General features: G+C 29.9%; 1 protein-coding gene across 1 annotated transcript in view; it reads right to left on the minus strand.

Annotated features, from left to right (window-relative positions):
- Positions 1-2,977: 2,977 nt before the first annotated feature.
- The window catches only part of LOC133333366 (uncharacterized), a 93,215-nt gene continuing 77,732 nt past the window's right edge, over positions 2,978-18,460 (minus strand). The window contains exons 6-16 of the mRNA XM_061541677.1: positions 6,680-6,793; positions 6,470-6,607; positions 6,253-6,390; positions 5,236-5,339; positions 5,036-5,163; positions 4,843-4,962; positions 4,621-4,766; positions 4,378-4,552; positions 3,907-4,307; positions 3,162-3,359; positions 2,978-3,093 (exon numbers count right to left, since the gene is read on the minus strand). Of these exons, the coding sequence (XP_061397661.1) occupies positions 2,978-3,093; positions 3,162-3,359; positions 3,907-4,307; positions 4,378-4,552; positions 4,621-4,766; positions 4,843-4,962; positions 5,036-5,163; positions 5,236-5,339; positions 6,253-6,390; positions 6,470-6,607; positions 6,680-6,793 (1,778 nt within the window). The remainder of the gene's footprint in view (positions 3,094-3,161; positions 3,360-3,906; positions 4,308-4,377; positions 4,553-4,620; positions 4,767-4,842; positions 4,963-5,035; positions 5,164-5,235; positions 5,340-6,252; positions 6,391-6,469; positions 6,608-6,679; positions 6,794-18,460) is intronic.

Genomic DNA, 18,460 nt, shown 5'->3' on the forward strand with positions numbered 1-18,460 from the left:
TTATTTAAAAATCAATATGACAGTCAATCGGAAGTTGGCATTCCTGTTGGCATTTTTCGAGTAAAAAGTTTACAAAGAGAACGCCATGACAAAATTCGTTCGGCGCTCACAACATGATATCCCACTCTATTTTGGGTATATAGGAGATTTGCATTTAGGAATCATACTTGAATTTGGTCGTATATGCAATATGTCTCTTCTATCGAACAGACTAGAGATACGTAGTCGAGAACAAAAAATTGACTTTTCCATTTTTTGCCTCTGACCAAAAAGTCGACTAGTCGAGAACAAAATTCGACTTTTCGATTTTTGCCTCTGACTAAAAAGTTGACTTTTTGATCTTTCGATTTAGTCAAACTTGGTCAAAATCGATTTTCAACTTTTACCGACTATTGCGAAATCAATTAAAAATTTGATTTTTATATGTGAAGTGATGTCAAAAAATAAAATAAAGTTCTGAAATGTTTAAAGGGCTTTTGTTTAATAAATCAAATCGATCTTGAAAAGTCGACTTTGCGATTTCTTCATCAGAAGTCGAATTCGATTAGTCGAAAGTCGATTTATTTATCCCTAAATTTTTTCGTTCTGCACGTGGACTGGACGAACATTACAGGAATCGGGAAAAATTATATATGGCATAAATTATGAATGAGATCGTAACAAATGGTCTGTTCCCGTACTGCAAGAATCTACTCGATTTTACTATTTTCTTTGATAGCATAAAGGAAAATTCGTTATCGTAGTAAAAAGCAGTAGATTCTTGCAGTACGGGAACAGACCAAATCTATACACTCTCCACTTTACACCAACGTTGGGTAAAATACTGTACGTATGCGTCTGATCAGATGGCATATATAAACAGAATAAAATATAATATGAACTGAGGCACCACTTTGTGAATCACGTGAAGATATATATGACAGATATATCCCTATTAGAATTTATAAAAGGGAGTCGTTTATACGGATTGCGTTTCGCCACATTCTGAAGAAATCTTCCTTTGCCCAGTTCTATTATCAGGGCAATAATATGATATCCCCCGAAAGTTTTTAAAGTATTGAAATCGTTCCTCAAGATCTGTTGAATTGTACAAACTTCCCAAAGTTAATATTTAAATCTCTATAAATTGAATGAAAAAAAAAACGATCGCCGGTCTACAAAAATAAATGGAACAATTTTATGTTTTGAAGATTTGTTATTCAGTATTGACCGATATTTCGTAGCCGTCACATTTATCCTTTGACAAGTTTAAACTACAACGTTAGAAGAAACATTTTTATTGGAATACCACACCATTCACCCCTTTTATAAACATTTGGGGAAACATAAAAATCAACTTGCAATAATAACGACATGTGAATTCACATAGATTTTGATTGGAAGAGGGAATTCAGTTTTCCCAAAATTGTTATAATAGAGATGATTGTATTTTTATACCTCAAACTCAAACAGAACAAATACCTTACTGAAGTTTCTTATTGAATATTTACTTTCAATTTGTGACAATGAAACTACACCGAAACTATTTGAAAATAATTTAGTAATTATACAATTAAAATAAAATTGAATAAAAATCATAAATAACAACAAAAATCAAAACACAACCCAAACCTGAATTTCTCTCATGTATTTCCGAAGACATTTAAAGCTTTAAGCTTCATACAAATCGTATAACGTTGCAATTTTTTGTTTTTTATTATTATTTTTTATTAATTTCTTAATTAGTTTTATAAGTGTGAAAAATATATATTAAAACATAAACATTTATAATAGGGAAATTATATAGGCTTAGCATATGTTCTGGTTGTTGTCTAGTTGTTGTTGTTGTATGTTTGTTTGTTTAGCAATTTGATTCAATTATTTTTTGTTTGTTAATTTTATAAAGCTTAGGATACATAATTTTTTATGAAAATGAAGGAAAAAAAAATAACATAAACTTGTTGTGTATTAAAATTACAAAATAAAAATATTATTATTCTTACATAAATCATGAAATAGTTAATGCTTAAAAATGAAATTGGTTGAACGCACAGCAAAAGTCTTTTGTTTTGTCGTATGAAGTTTTTATTTGTTTGCTATAGCGTTGCCATTGTTGTTGTTTATTGAATTGTTTACTAGGTATATATTTTTGTGCAAACCATTTTTTTGTTTGTTTTTTTTTTTTATTTTATGTTTAACGAAAAACCATATATTTATTTTTTATTTACACATTAAAAATAAGAAAGAGGCAAAAGAAAACGTGAAGCAATTTCAATTTTGTTTTCTTTACTTTTATTCTTTGTATTTACAATCACTTTACTTGTTTGCTGCATCAAGTGAGGGAAGAATAGAGCGGCAGAGTATACAACATTTAATATTTATATTTTAATCATTTTACTTATAAAGTTATTATATTTTTCAGTTTTAGTTTATGTGACATTTATATATATAAAAAACACAAAGTAGAAAATTTCAACTTAAATGCAAATATTGTTTAACATTTTCTTTTTAATTCCTATATTCTTGTTTTTATCATAATTATTATTAGCAAATTCTATGCATTATATACATTTTATAATTATGTGAAATTTTAGTTGGTTTTTATTAATTTGTTTTTTTTTGTTATGTTTAAAAATTCTTTTGAATGAAAAGAATAATACATAAAACAAAATACAGTTTTATGTATTGAGGTGCAGTTTATTTTAATTTTTAGTTTGTTCTTGAAAAATGTGTTTTTTTTTCTTAAGAAAAAATCTTTAATTTTGTAGATGCTGTTGTTGTTGTATTGTAACATGTGATATTTGCCTTAGGTTTGAATTCGAATCTAGTCTAACTATATATATAGACAATTTTGTTTTCTTCTTATATCAAATATTATTTTTCGTTTCAGTTGTTGTTGTTGTTGTGTTAATTCTTTAAGGAGTTTTAAAGCAATGTCTCTCGTTTTGTTATATTTTCAAACTGCATATTCTTCCTGGCATTCTTATTAGTTATGAAATCATCTGGTTATTGTGAATTGACTTAATAGTGCGGTTATTACAGCTGCCGACATTAAATGTAACCAACTGAAAATGTGTATGGAGGCTGATGTATTTCCCGTCTCACCACATTTACCTGTAAAACAAATGAATTGAATTATTATAAAAATTTTCCATTATCAACAATTTGTTATGCAAACTTACCAAACACCGATAAATTGGCTTCCAAATGATGTTCTGGTGGTTTCTGGGTCCCTCTATAACAGGCATCGCCCACTACCAGTTTGGCATTGGTGCCATCTGTTGGCCGGTAACTAATACAAACTCCATGTTTCGTTCCCTTGTGTCGAGCGATTATATAAACTGTACCATTTTCAGTCCACGAACCATGACATGAATATTCTGGAATTTGAATAAATAATAAATATAATAATAAACATAATAAATGAAACTCGGGATGATAAGGTCCAAAGTCCATACTGTCTAAATTGTCAGACCATATTGCGTAATTCAATACGTTATGAAAATTTTCATGTAAATTTTTATTGTGTGGGGTTTTCGGTGCACCCTCCAATAAAATCGGACAGGACTTAATCTCAACCGATTTGGATCAAACTTGATGCATGCCATTCTAGATTCAATTCACTACGCTATGCTACATTTCGTGGCAATCGGAAAATTATGGGTTTTTGGTACAGCATTTACATTAAATCAGACGAAGGTATATATTGCATTTTTATGTAATCTGTATTCAATTAAATTCGGTACGTTTTGCAAAATCTAGTCAGCCGAACAAACATAAGGTGTTTGATGCATAATTTACATAAAATCGGAAAACTTTTTTTCAATTTACTTTCTTGGTCTATGAGTTCGTTCCTGATCTTCTTTGATATTTTTAAACACTTTCTCATTTTTAGATTTGGTTTTTCATTTTCTTTTCATCACTCACCTTCATCGCCTTCATCATTACACAATGGTCGAACATCGATGACATTCGGTTCGGTACAACCTATCCACAGCTGACGTGTGGCCTTATAATTTGTTACGCATTCAGGAACATTACGTCTACTTCTTAATCTAGTATCACTATCGGGATCTTGGACAAAACCGACATTGGTGCTATTGCCCACAACCAAAATCTCCTGGGTGGTTACATCTTTGGGTGAGGCGGAAGCAGACGACGAACCCGGCAATGTCTCCTGACTACTATTCAATGTTGAAGAGATAGTCGGTTGGGTTGTGGTACTGGATGCATCACGACGGGAACGACCAGGTAGACCACGTGTATTTGAATGCCAGGCATTACGTTCGTTAGGATTTGAGTTGCGGAAACTTAAGGAGGCGTGTCGGCTGGAAGAAGGTAAAAAACAACATTGTAAGTATGGATATACATAGGAGAAAATTGAATGCCTTAACTAACCTTCTGTGCAAGAACCCCCGTTCGTTACTTTCATACTGATGATGATGATTGTGAATGCCATGTACTTTATTGTTGTGATTGCGTTTATGTCTGGTGGTCATATATGGTGGGCCAATGGCACCTCTTAAGGTGTACAGACCTTCCATGGGACAAATTTGAGGATCAGGATTTGAGGCTGGAATTGGAAAACAATTAATAATATTATACATATTGTATTATGATGTTTAGCAATATGTTACATACCCAATAGAGTTATATAGGGTGTCTTATTAATATCAAAATGATCCGGAGCACAGGCATCTTCCAAACGCGAGGCAGGTTTACCAGTTTGAATTTCAATAATGTGAGTATCACGACGATAGAACATCATACACATAAAACCAGATTGGCTGAAACAAAAAATAATTGTTTGTTCAATTCATATAAAATTCCATTAATGAGATAAAAAATTGTTCAAACACTTACCATCCGGTGGTGTAATGTACCACTGACATCATTTCCGTGGCCGTTTGTTTATTAATTTGTTCACACAATGCCCTTGTATCCATATAGCCGTTGGGTTTAATAATGTGTATGGAACCATCACTGGGAGGGAGAGAGACACACATAAATTTGTTATTAGTATAATTCTATTTACATGCTTCACTTCGGAACTTACTTTGTGTGGTAGTTATAGACCGCATTACCCATTAGAACATGCCAATGTCGTGGCCCTTTAAACCACGCTGGGAAATCACAACGTTCCGTGACAGGGGGTTTGCGTAGCGACATAATTCGTGAACCCACCTATGGTAAAAATAAATGTCGAAATATTATAACTGTGTAAATAATGTTAGATGTGGGGCTAATGACATTTACCTCTGCACTATCCAAACCATTACATGTTGCATCACCCGATTGAGCTAATTTATATTCGGCATCTTTAGATGTTGACATACTTGGTCCGCCAAAGTGACCCATATCTGTTGAAGGGTAAATGAAAAATGTTATTATAAATAATAATTGTTAAAAAAAACTAAATCCATATAGGAGAGCAGACTAAAACTTCTGTGACATGAGGAATAGAATGCATCAAGTCCCAAAATCATTGATATTGGGAATATGTACCTTTTCAAGTTAATATGGTTTTTATGACAAATATAACTGAGCGCCATCTATTGATGGGCATGATTCCAATCATGTAAATCAGTTTTCAAACCCAGCTTACAAATCGTATAACTTTTTTTGAATGGAATATCGTATGTCTACGAAATTGGTGTCATATTAAAGCGTAGAAAATAATTCGCATAACAAAAATATTAATTAAATTGAAGAAGATTTCGACCCTATATTTGAATGGAATATCGTATGTCTACGAAATTGGTGTCATATTAAAGCGTAGAAAATAATTCGCATAACAAAAATATTAATTAAATTGAAGAAGATTTCGACCCTATATTTCATATGAAAATATGTAAAAAATCAAAGTTATCTTGAACTCTTCATAACTTTTTAATGCGTGGCGATACATCAATGCTTCGAATGGAAAATAATAGATTAGAACATCGACTATCCTTTAATATTTTGGACTGTTTGACAAAGTTGTCATATTTCCGGAAAATTATAGTTTTCTGGGATTATTTGATTTTTTTAGCTCATAATATTTTCTTTGTAAATGGGCTAAAAAGGACGTATATTTGTAACCAGGACGTATATTTGTAAATCGACTAAACATTTTCGGAAACGGATTTAGTTCAATATAACATGGGGTTGCTTAAAACCAAATGAATATTTATATTTACGTACGATTCGATCATTCATATTATTACGATGGAACTTTGCTCTTGTATTTAACAATTCAGAATTCAAAATATCTAATTCGAAAATTATTCTTACCCATTAATGATGAAATTTTCTCATAGACAAAACACCTATAACGCTCTTCATTCGATATGGCATGGTGATGTGACACTAGACCCACTAAATAACGGGAATTGCCATCTTTCCATGTGGCCAGACAGGTTAGCTCTTCAACTGAAAATTTCGAAAGATAATATAAATGAAAAGCAATGGAAAAATAATTTCGAATCAATCGTTAAATCGTTCTACATACCTGTACTCTCTGTCCCCACAACATCTGGACAGGCCTGGAAACTTAATAGCAAACGGCTATCTTCGGTACAGCTTTCAATATTTGAAACGGGACTTTTGCATTCACCATTACCACGATTGTAGGTAAACACAAAGGGACCTAGACGACAATTCAAAATAAAATAGTAATGTTAATAAAAATAAAAAAATGATTTTTAATTAATTTCATTACCTTTTAGTGGACATTTAACGGGTTCAGCACTTTCCCTAAACAAGGAATACAGCAAAGCATCACCGGGTATTTGATCGCAGAGATTCTGTAACGTTTCACGACCTTTGCAAAAATCTGGGGGACATAAAGTTTTTAAAGCAAAGACACAAATACAAGAAATAGATTAATGCACAATATTTCTCAGTGGTATAGAACAAAGAACGAACATACAACATATAGAACGAACACAGAATAACTTAAAAATCTGATTATTACAATATAATTGAAAATGATAAATGTTTAAAATACATACATAATAAAAAAAGAATTGGATAAATAAAATATAAAATACTTATTTAAAAAATATTTACAATGTCAATATATTTGTGATAAAAAAAACACATTTTTTCATTTTAAGGATTTGGATCGTCTTTCTGTGTGGATTTTGGTTGTTGTTATTATTTTTGAATCACAAATATACTTGACATCAGTGTTATGAAAATAAATTGTTATTTCAATAAATTAAAACTTAATTAAAAAATATATAGTAATATATATAGAGAGAAAAAATACTTAAAATCAAACAACAATTTCTGTTTTATTTTCGTTTTTGTTTTTTGTCTCATCATCATTATTTTCTCATCATAAATTTAGCTATGGAAAAAATTCAACAGAATAAAACAAAATTCAATTCAACTTGCATTCATCTATGAATATTTTTTTTATTATTTTTTTGCTGATGATGATATACATATAGTAGTTTTTTTATTAATTAATTATGGTAAAATTTATGTTGAAGATGAAAAACATAAGACTCGCAGCAAGAGGTTTATTATTTTATTTATTTTGTTTTTTATTTTTATTATTTCAATGCGATAATGAATGTTTGAATAATAAACATGTATCTGTTTGGTAAATGACATAAATGAATAGTAAATAGTAGAGAGTACGTACTACATACACCAATACACATAAAAACAAACAAACAAATCAATATACATTAACACATACATACATATATATGTATTGAGGGAAAACCATGTTGTAAAAATTGTAAGGAAGAAATTATGATTATCATTATCACGATGTCGGTGACGAACGATGACGACGGCGACGACCACGACCACGACGATGATGATTTGCTGTGGTGTCGTTATGTCGTTCGCATTACAACAATGGTGTTTAAACAAAACAAATGTCTATAATAATTAGAGTAAACAGCGACAACTACTACAACAACACCAATAATAAAATGGAATAATAAAAATAATAAAACCAACATCAAGATTGACAACAATAACAAATAAACAATATATAAATGATTGCTGGGGCTGGGACTGAAGTTTCTGTTAAAAGCAAGAACAACAACCAGTCTAAGTATTGAACAACAACAACAGCAGCAACGCATATTTTCCCCAATGGAAATTATTGTGGCGGTTTAGTTTTCTGTTTTTTTTTTTAACTCTCAACTACAAAAAAAGAATGTAAAACAGAATTTCCTTCCACAATCAATTAACTAACGGACCATTACAGTGGGTGGTCAATAAAATAAACGTGGGGGTATCTTTTGTTTTGAGTTTCAAACTCAAACATTGATTTGAATAACAAAAAACATGTCCATTTTCTAAATAGGAAACAGGTTATTGTCATGATTGACCCAAATCCACAAGGGAAAACTTTTTATAAATTTCTAATTCCAATGGCATGACCAAAGGCTATTTTGGGGGCTTTTGGAAAATTGTCAAACTCACCCGGCCAGTGTATTAAAGCCAAAGATCACATTGATTGAGTCATTAATGATAACAATGTATTAAATTGTTGTTGTTGTTGTTGACTCATTAACATAAAACCGCCATTAAAACTCTCCGGTGGCCATGTTATTTAATTTTTTTTTTTTGAATATTTGAACTCGTCATATTGAATTTATGGCATTTCTTGATGTGAAACTAATAGCGACAAGCCAGTCAAATTTAATGACTTTATTTTTCGTTTGGAGGGGTGGGACAATTTTCATCAAGATGTTTACATTGGTGTCTATTAATGTCCCCTTTTTCTGGATCATCAACGTTTTGTACAACATTTGCATATTCGGTAGCCATGTTTTGATTTCACTTTTTAACATTTATTATCAAAATAACTAAATTTTTGAAAATGGTTAAGAATTATTTTTTTTTTATAATAAGCTACATGACCCAGCATGTCATTATGATAAAATTATCATTAAATATATAACATACTAAATTGGAAACGCTTCATTCGAAATTAGAAAATTTTGATATTAAAAAATATATCTTTCACATGGAAATCGAAATATTTATTTTAAATTTAAAAATATTTATGTTGAGTGTTTTTTCGACCTTTTGATAATTGCGAAATATTGGGAAATCTTTGAATAAATAAACTAATTTTAAAATATTTTAAATTGAATTTCGAAATATATTAAATAAAATTTAAAATATTTTCATTTTTTTTTTAATTTAGATTATACACCAAACGTTTTATTCGAAAAAAATCAAAATACGTACAAAAATATTTTTTATTTTATTTTATATCCACATTAGTCGAAGTTCATATATTTTTTAATTCAAATATAAAAATCGAAATATATTGATTTTTAATTATTAAAATTTCCTAACTTTGATACATAACATTTGAAATTGGTTATAAGAAAATGAGTAAATTTGAAATTATTTCAGGCAAGTATAAAATTGATTGAATCATTTCAACATATTATTTGATATTCCTATTTCCAATTATTGCATTCATAATTCGAAAATAGGGACTTTAGTTTTATTTAATATATTTGATTCGAAGTTGGTCTAATTAGATTTCAATTATTCCATTATTTTTTTTTTATTTCCTAACCACTGTTAGTTTACCTGTTTAGCTAAGCGAACAGGCGGACGGACGATTGGGGTGTTGCCACAATATCACAACCCAACTAATCCATCAACACCTCCAGCAACGCCACTGACGAGAAACCCCAAATGTCAATGGCTTTTTAATTCACACTTTTTTGTTGTTGTGTTCGCTGTTTACATTTGTTGTTGTTGCTGGTCTTGTTGCTTTTAGGGTCTATTTATTGGGATTTTCACAGAGAAATACTCGAAATCAATGACACACAGATTATTCCCTTTTTTCGTTTCGAAAATTAAACAAGGGCGGGGCGGTAATCATTCCCCAAAATCCGACCCGATTGAGTTCATGCGTCGTTGCCTCCAATTTGTTGAGGTGGCGCTGGGTGGTGTTCTCTGTTTTTGATGGGGTGCAACAACTGCCTTCAATTCTTTTGGTTTATTTTCTTTTATTTTTCGATTTACGGTTAAGTAAATAAATAAATTAAACAAATAAATAAACAAACAAAAGATATGAAATGAAACGGAATGAGCCGGACTAAAATAACAAATGGTTGCGACGGGTTGGGTGGTTGGTTGGAACAAACGACAAATTTGTTTGACCATTTTCTTCTAATCGTTTGATTCGATTCCCGCCGCTCTTGTTGTTGGAGTCAATGACTGGTGTTGTGCTTAGATGTTTTGGCTGTTTTTTCTCAATCATGGATTATTTATTTATTGTTTATCTAGACTTATTTGTTGTGTCAATATTGAAAAAATTTGAAAGAAAATTTTTTAAATTATTTAAAAATAAAAATAAATAAAATACTTTCTTTGTAGATGCTACTAAGAAATTACAATTACATTCAAGAGTTTTATAGTTTTTGTTTTTGAAATCAAAAGTAATATTTATTTTCGTAGAGCAAATAAAAAATAATTAAAAAAGTCAATAGTTTGCATATCATGTGGTCAAAATAAATGTTTCTGGAATTTGAGAAATGCATTTCTGGGTCAATAGTAGTAAAAAGGAAGGAGGGAAAAATGTTTGTTGTTATGGCTTCAGTTTTCATATTGAATATTTATATAAATTACAATATATGTTGGTTTTTTTGTTGGCATGTGTGTTGTTTTTTGTTTGTTAACAGTCATGTAAAATATCAAGGTAAGTAATCCAATCACTTTTATGGATATCAATATGTTATTGTATTTCTATTTTCCCATGCTCAATATGCAAAATAGAATAACAAATATTAAAAAAATAAATAAAATAAAAAACACTGAAATGTGAATCACGAATATTATTTGAGATTTTTGGAAACGTGGGCATTACGTTGTTAATGTATTATATGTGTTATTGCCAATGTTTGGAAACATGTGGTCTGAACATTGGAAATAATGAAAACTAAAATGTTTGTTCGAAAAGTCGTCTTCGATGATGTGGAAATGTTGAACCCAATCTACGAAAACTCAGATCTATCCGAAATTGTCATAACGAATGATTTACTTTAAATCGAAACTCAATAATTCCAAATGATCAAACATCGAATAAAATATCTAGGATCGGTCGAATGTTCAAAGAGTCTCAATACCAATATAATACCAACATTCTGCAATATAATCTGCCAGATTTGTTCTGCAGATGGAACACCAGTAGATCGAATAATGATGACCGATTCTCCTCAAATTAAATAATACAGGTCCAATTGATTTTTTTAAAATAAAAATCAAAACTGTACATTTTTATAGTCTGAGAACTTCATGAGATTTTAATGATAATTCATGACGTATAACAAGTCCGTCAGAAAATTTCAAGAGAAATTCAATGCAAACTGAATTTGTTGGCTGCGACGAAGTTCATCAATACCATTCTTGGGAGGAGAATGGAACAACAGTATATCGAATATTGAGTTTTTTCAATGAAGACAGCTTCTGGTAACAGATTCTGCTCAAATTAATAAAAATAGTTCCAATTAATTTTTTTAAAAATAAAATTCAAAACTGTAAATTTTTATAGTCTGGGAACTTCTGGAGATTTTAATGTTAATTCATGACTTTATTGTAAATGGTGCAGCGTTAAAAACATCTACAAGAAATTCCTATGGGATCTGGAAAATATGTTGGGTGATCATTATATTATCATAAACATTATTATTACAATTTTAAATAATTAATACATAAAAATTTTGTATAAAAAATATAACAATACCGTTTTTAATTTTTCTTTCTTAATATTTTTTTGCACTTTCAATTAATATTTTTTTCAAAATTTAATAACACACATTCAATATTTAATTTGTCTCAATTAACAACAAACACTTTCTTCCCTCATTTTTACTTTTTTTGTTATTAAAAAAGGAAAAAAAACAACAATAATAATACAAATATAAAATATTATTTTAATAAGAACTGCAAAACCAAAAGGATATTTTTTATATAATTTAATAAATTTCACACACAAAGGGTCCTCTCTCTTGTCTGAAGATTGTTCATTATTGTCTGCCGATAGTTATCATTTTTATTCGGTTCATTTTTTTCTTCTTCATTTTGTTGTTCATTAGTTTAAATGTAAAATACATAGTTCAAACATATAATTTTTTGTATGTATAGAATTTAGAAATATATATGTATAAAAGCAAAGATCATACATGGAGTTCATAGGTCACACAATGACAAAAAAAAGGCACACACACATACATGCACGCAGGCACGTACATAAAGAAAAATTGCATGTTGCAGTAGTAGTATGTCCTTTTTTTTGGTTTTATCCTTTAAATGAAAACGTTATAAAAATAATTTAATTACATAGAGAAAAGCACATAGGCAAAAAACAGACATGGGCGTACACAAATACACACACACAAAAGACAACAACATACACATAGACATAACATTTATATTAATTATAAAGAGAAGATGCCGAAAGACCGACAAACACAGACAGACAGTTAGGCAAGGCATACGATTCAAATACTACAGACTCACACACACAGACAGACACTCTTCTTTTAGATAAAGCCTTTTCATGTTGGCTGTTCTAATTTGTATCTGTGTGTGTGTGATGTCCTTGTTGTTGCTGTAGTAGTAAACACAAGAAATGAGGAAAATGATAAGAAAAAAATTACAAATAATAAACAATTGAAGTATTTCCTCTGTTTTTCCCATAGTTTTTTTTTTTGCTGATTCTGATTTCGATTCTCTGATGCTGTTGCTCCTCTGTTTAGGACCTACGAAAACAAAATGGGGGAACAACAAATGAACTAAATTAAGAGAAGAAAGCAAAACGAATGGGGGAAATCTCACAAAAACCAAAATAACAGCAGTAAAAAGGAAACAGCTTCGACTTCAAGGTATTCTGCTCATTTGTAAAATTGAAAATATTTCCGTTTTTTTCACTTCGTTTCATTTGCAGTTTAGTTTTGCTATGCGAAAATGAAAGGATTCTGCTGGAATCTGGCAGACAAAACGACAGACAAACAACTACTCTAAATGAAACTGTAAGACAGACAACAGGAGAGGCAAAGGCTTAATGGAGTACATAGGGGCAGGGCTGGGGCGGTAGACGAGGCAATACAAAGTATTGCTGCAGCCGCTACCATAAGTCTGGTCCGCACTCTAAATTAAGCAATGAAAGCTTTACAACATATAAATTGCAAATACCTATACTTTAATATACATACTTTCACACACATACATACAAACACACACACGGGCGCTTTGTAAATTTGTAAGCTGCTGCATAGCCCACAACCCATCTATCTTAAATACCTAACAAACGCACTCTTCCTTTATTAATTTGTGTGTGCGGACGTGTGTGTGTGAATGTGTGTGTGAGTGAATGTGTGTGTGAGTGAATGTGTGTGCCGAGTGGGAGAAAAGGGAGTGGAAATAGTGAATTTGAAAATAGTGTAGTCAAAGCTGTGGGTGTAGTAGTAGCAGTATTTGTGTCCATATACACAGAGAACATGGTACAGCAACAACGGGAGCAGTAATAATAATGGCAGCATTCGCTTGTGCCAATGGAGCACAAACGTTGTTCAAAGGCAAATACGAATACAAAAAACAAATACAAACACAAACAAATAGTGCTGAAATAGTCTAAAAATACAACTAAATGAAAAATGATGGAAAAATGAAGGCAAGAAAAACGAAGAAATAAATGAGAAAAAATTATTACAATGAAAACAAGGTTCCTTTTTTCCCAGCGCGTCCCGTCCTTCTCCAGCGCGCCTCCTTCGTCGTCTTGGCAAATTAATAGCAAACGCTTGAAAGTTATTTGCAAAGGGCACAGACATTATGATATGGCGGGAGGGACGGATGGAGGGGATGATGGGGGTCGTGTCGTTTGGTTGGGGAGTAGCTAGCTACCATTTCATAAGGTTAAAAGCAACAACGACAACACTAACACACACCTTGTTTGTGTTTCAAATGGTAGGTCGGTCGGTTGGAATGTTGTGGCAGCAATTGGTTTCTAGGGTTTCCCTAAGTTCCATTTAATATGGGACACACAAAACAAAAACAACAACAACGACAGTTAACAGAGATGAAGGCAGCATGATAGGGAATGCTTTTATTTTTGTATAAATCTAAATAAATGAGAAACATGTTACCGATATACGCTGATGTTGTTCACGAAATGCCAGCAATAACAACAACATCAACAACAAAAATAGTAATATATCAAACAAAAGGCAAAAAAAAGAAAAAAAAACAGTCCTAAAGGGAGAAAAACGTGGCTATGGGACCTGTGTCGAGACGACAATGATATTGCTGATGTACCGTTTACATCTATCTTACATTTTGTTCTATTAAAGATATATCATTGAATAGTTGTTGTTGTTGCTGTTATTCTTTTGTGATGGATTTGCCAGGGGAGGGGGTGGGATTTCATGTTTTCTATAAATAATTGTTAACTGTTGTTTTTCTTGTGTTAATACACTTTAATCGAAAAGGAGGTGGTAGGGGTGAGAGATGGAAAAACAACATTTCAATCTGTAATCGGAATATAAATAACAACAATAACACGAACAATAATCATCAATACTATATACCCTTTTACAGTGATGATCAATTAAATAGCTACAGTGTAATAAAAAGAGGTAATGGTATGCCCCAACTCGGTGGGGATGGGGTTTAAAACAAATTGCTATCGGAAAGTTTATAAAAATGAAATTTTATAAAAAAGCAGAGTTTTATTGAAATAAAATAAGTTTTCTTTTGATTTTTTTAGTCATATTGTTGAAAACATGACAAGGTCCCATAAAAAATATGTTATAGTTCAGACGGCAGTGTAAAGATATTTGAATTTTTCTCAATATTTACCCCTAAATTTAATTTAAATGTTAAGTATATTTTTTATTATATTCAGATTAAAAAGAACCTATTTTAAATAAATTTGATATATTTTTTATTCGGCACGGCACCAAACAAAGAAGGTCAAAGATATCGAACCGAAAATCAGCTCGATGTTGACTTTTACCCTAAAGGAAAGGTCAATTAATACAAGTAGAACAAATTTAGACTGGTTCTATTATATCGTTGCCACATGTTTTCTGGGAGTATTGAAAATGTATGCTTTTTTAATGATAAACATAATAATTTTTTCATTGGTATTTTTTTTTTCAAAATATATTAAAAATTAAAATTTTAATAATAGAAGGAGTTTTTAAAAAATGGATGAAATTTCATTATTTGATGGCGGGCATGATAACTCCTCACTGGAACATCGGCATCCGAAAATTCCAACGGTGTTAGAAAGAGTACATGACTGGCTCTCGTATGAACTAGGATTATTGACTTCGCTCTAAAAATAACAAAATGGCGGACCTTTGAAAAAATATTTTTTGAAAAAATGTTAAAAAATAAGGAAAATCTTCACCGATTGGCTTTATCCTAGTTCATACGATAGCTATACACTTACGGAGAAACGTGTAAACATTTGGAACCGAATATATAAAAAATTAAAAATGAGATTTCCACTTGAAATTTTGTTTTTTTTTAATTTTCTTAAGTATATAATTGATGGCAATTTTCTTGAAATGTTAATGTTTTCATTGTAATTTTGATTGAAAATATATTAAAAATTAAAAATTTTATCTTTTTTTAATTTTCTTAAATTAAAAAAATTTGAAAATATATTAAAAAATCAAATTTTAATAAAAAAAATCAATCTACAATTAATGAAATTTCTCTTGAAATGCTTAAAAATGTTTTTCCTTTAGCAGATTTTTTTTTTCAATATTAGTTTCGAATGTAAAATTTTTATAAAAAATATGATTTCTTTTATTTTATTCGCGTGTGTTGTTTTCTATTTGAAAAACATCTCTACCTTCATCCCACATTGCTGCCAGTGGCATTAATGTTTTATTTTATATATTTTTTTTTGCGTGCCAAACAAAAAGAACTGCTTGGCAGGCAGCAACCTGAAGCTGATGTAGCAGCAACAAAATCAAATGAAATGTAATACAACAACGGAGAATACACAAATATTTATTTTTTTGTTGTTTTTTATTTTACCCTTCTCTCTACTTGAAATGAAAGTTTTCTCAAGTAGAAAACACTATAGGACAACAATAATCACAGCAGCAGCAACAACAACAACAGCATCAAGAACAGAACGATTTTACCGGAAATAAATAAAAACCAGTTGGAAAAAAGGCATTAACATTAATATCCACAGGAAAAAAATTGAAAAGCGGAAAGGAATAAAAGGGAAAAACATCAGCAGCAACAGCAATAGCAACAACAACATCAACAACGATAACAAATAAGGAAAATGAAACACATTTAGATCGCATAACAACAAACACTCTTCTCAGAGGCGCTCTAAGTATAAATGAAGGGTGGGTGGGGCTGCATAATGGCTGTTTGAATGGATGTTGGATGGTTGGTTGGTTGGATGGATGGACATACTTTGGTTCATATTTTTTTTTTGTTTTCTTCATTAAAAAAAAAACTAAACAGCGAAACAAAATAGTTATAGATGATGAGATATACTAAAACATTCGGTTAGCAAACACACAGACAGACAGAAAGATTCTATATATGTATGTATATATATATGGAAAGGACACACACAAAACAAATAAGAACTACATACCTACAATAATAACAACAAGTAACAAATTAAAACAGAAATTGTTGTTTTGATTTGAGAGTAAAAAAAATCTGAAATAATTTACAAAATAATAAAAAAAAAAACTAAAAAATAAACAATAAATAAATAAAAAAATGTTACCAAACATACACACAAACATAAATATAACAAAAAGTTTTGGTTAATTATACATTTAATAGTTGTTTTCTTTTATTGGGTTAGATTAACAGAAAAAAAGTTTGACAAATAAACAAGTGAATAAGACACATAAATAATATTTCGATTTTGTTTATTAGTTTTGTTGTATTTTTTTTTGGTTTTAAGGTTTATACAATACTAGCGGTCACCGGGCAGCCCATCCCAACATTTCGTGTTTAAACATGTTTTTCGTGCGGCGTTTTAAGCAGAAAACCAAAACGTCACCGAAAGTGCGTTCTTGTTTTCTCGCCATAATATTTTTCATTAATTTTTTTTTCGGAATAGATTTAAAAACAAATTCTGGTTTCTTAACGGCCTTGGATTAGAGAGAAATGAAAAAAAATCTATTGTTGTTTCTTTTTTGGTTAAATATACATAAAAAACATTGTTGAGGTAAATTAAAAAAATATTACATATCGGGAATATTTTTCACAACGAACGAACGAAAAAAAATTACAATTTTGTAGTTACTTGTGTGGCATAACACATCATGTACCATATATATATATGTAAATAAATAAACAAAAAAGCTTTCATTTTTTGTACAAATATATAACATAGGGTTTGGAATTGTTTTTTTTTTTTTTTTGTTTATTTGGATTTGCAGTGTATTTGTCTTTTAATATTTTGTTTTTGTTCAACGGAAAAAAAATTGTAACAGCTATAAGTTTTTGTTTTTCTTATCCATATTTACAAAACTCAATTGAAAATCTTTAATGAAATTCGAAATAAAATTTATAGAAAAAAACGAGAAATTGTAGGACCATACACATAGTTATTTAGTTAAATATTTTACAGGTTGTTGAAACAATGTACAAAAATAAAACTAAAAATAGAAAAAACGGAAAAACATAAAACCAATGAATGAATGTATGAACAATACCAACCAAATAATACTAATAATAATAACAACAATAATAAAAAAAGAGAATTTGAAATGAGTAAATGTGTATTAAATATTCGTTTTATACAAATATATACAAAACATGATGACTATGAAGAGGAGTTTTTTTCTGTGTTGTTGTGTGTTCTATATACATAAGTATTTAGCAGATTAAAACAAATTTTCCATTTAATTTTTTTTTTTTGGTTGAAGATGAATGTATTTACAAAAAATGAAAAAAAGAAAAGAATACAAATTAACAATAGTTTACATTTTTGAAAAATAAATATTGAAAAATAACTAAAATTCTATGGAATCAGCTTAGACTTTGCTGTAAACCATTAACTAAAAAATGTCTTCTATAATCACTTACTAAAGTCACTAATATTATAAATATTATAGATGCGAATTGAAATATTAATGAGAGAATATTGTTTCAAATTTGTATGATTGCCCAAATTATGAATGTTTTAAAATGACAAATTTTATACTCATACAAGTCGCATGTTACATGTGGCGTATAAGTGTTATCACTTTTAGAAGTATGTATACGCCCATGTGAACACAAATATTCCCTGCAAAAGTCGTTGTTTTTGCAGATAATTTGTAGTAATTTTCAAAATTATTTTAAAATAATTCAAAATGAAAAATTGTTTATTAAAAATTATTATGACTTTCGATTTATTCCAGCGTGAATTATAAACAATCGAATGAATAGTTTTAAAACATCAAATTCAATGTATGAAAATATATTAAGAGACCTCACTTCCTAGGTCTTAAGAAAATAGTGTATT

Source organism: Musca vetustissima, unplaced genomic scaffold (assembly GCF_032173495.1).
Source record: "Musca vetustissima isolate MV318-11 ecotype Yass unplaced genomic scaffold, APGP_CSIRO_Mvet_v1 utg6724, whole genome shotgun sequence".
Taxonomy (NCBI): domain Eukaryota; kingdom Metazoa; phylum Arthropoda; class Insecta; order Diptera; family Muscidae; genus Musca; species Musca vetustissima.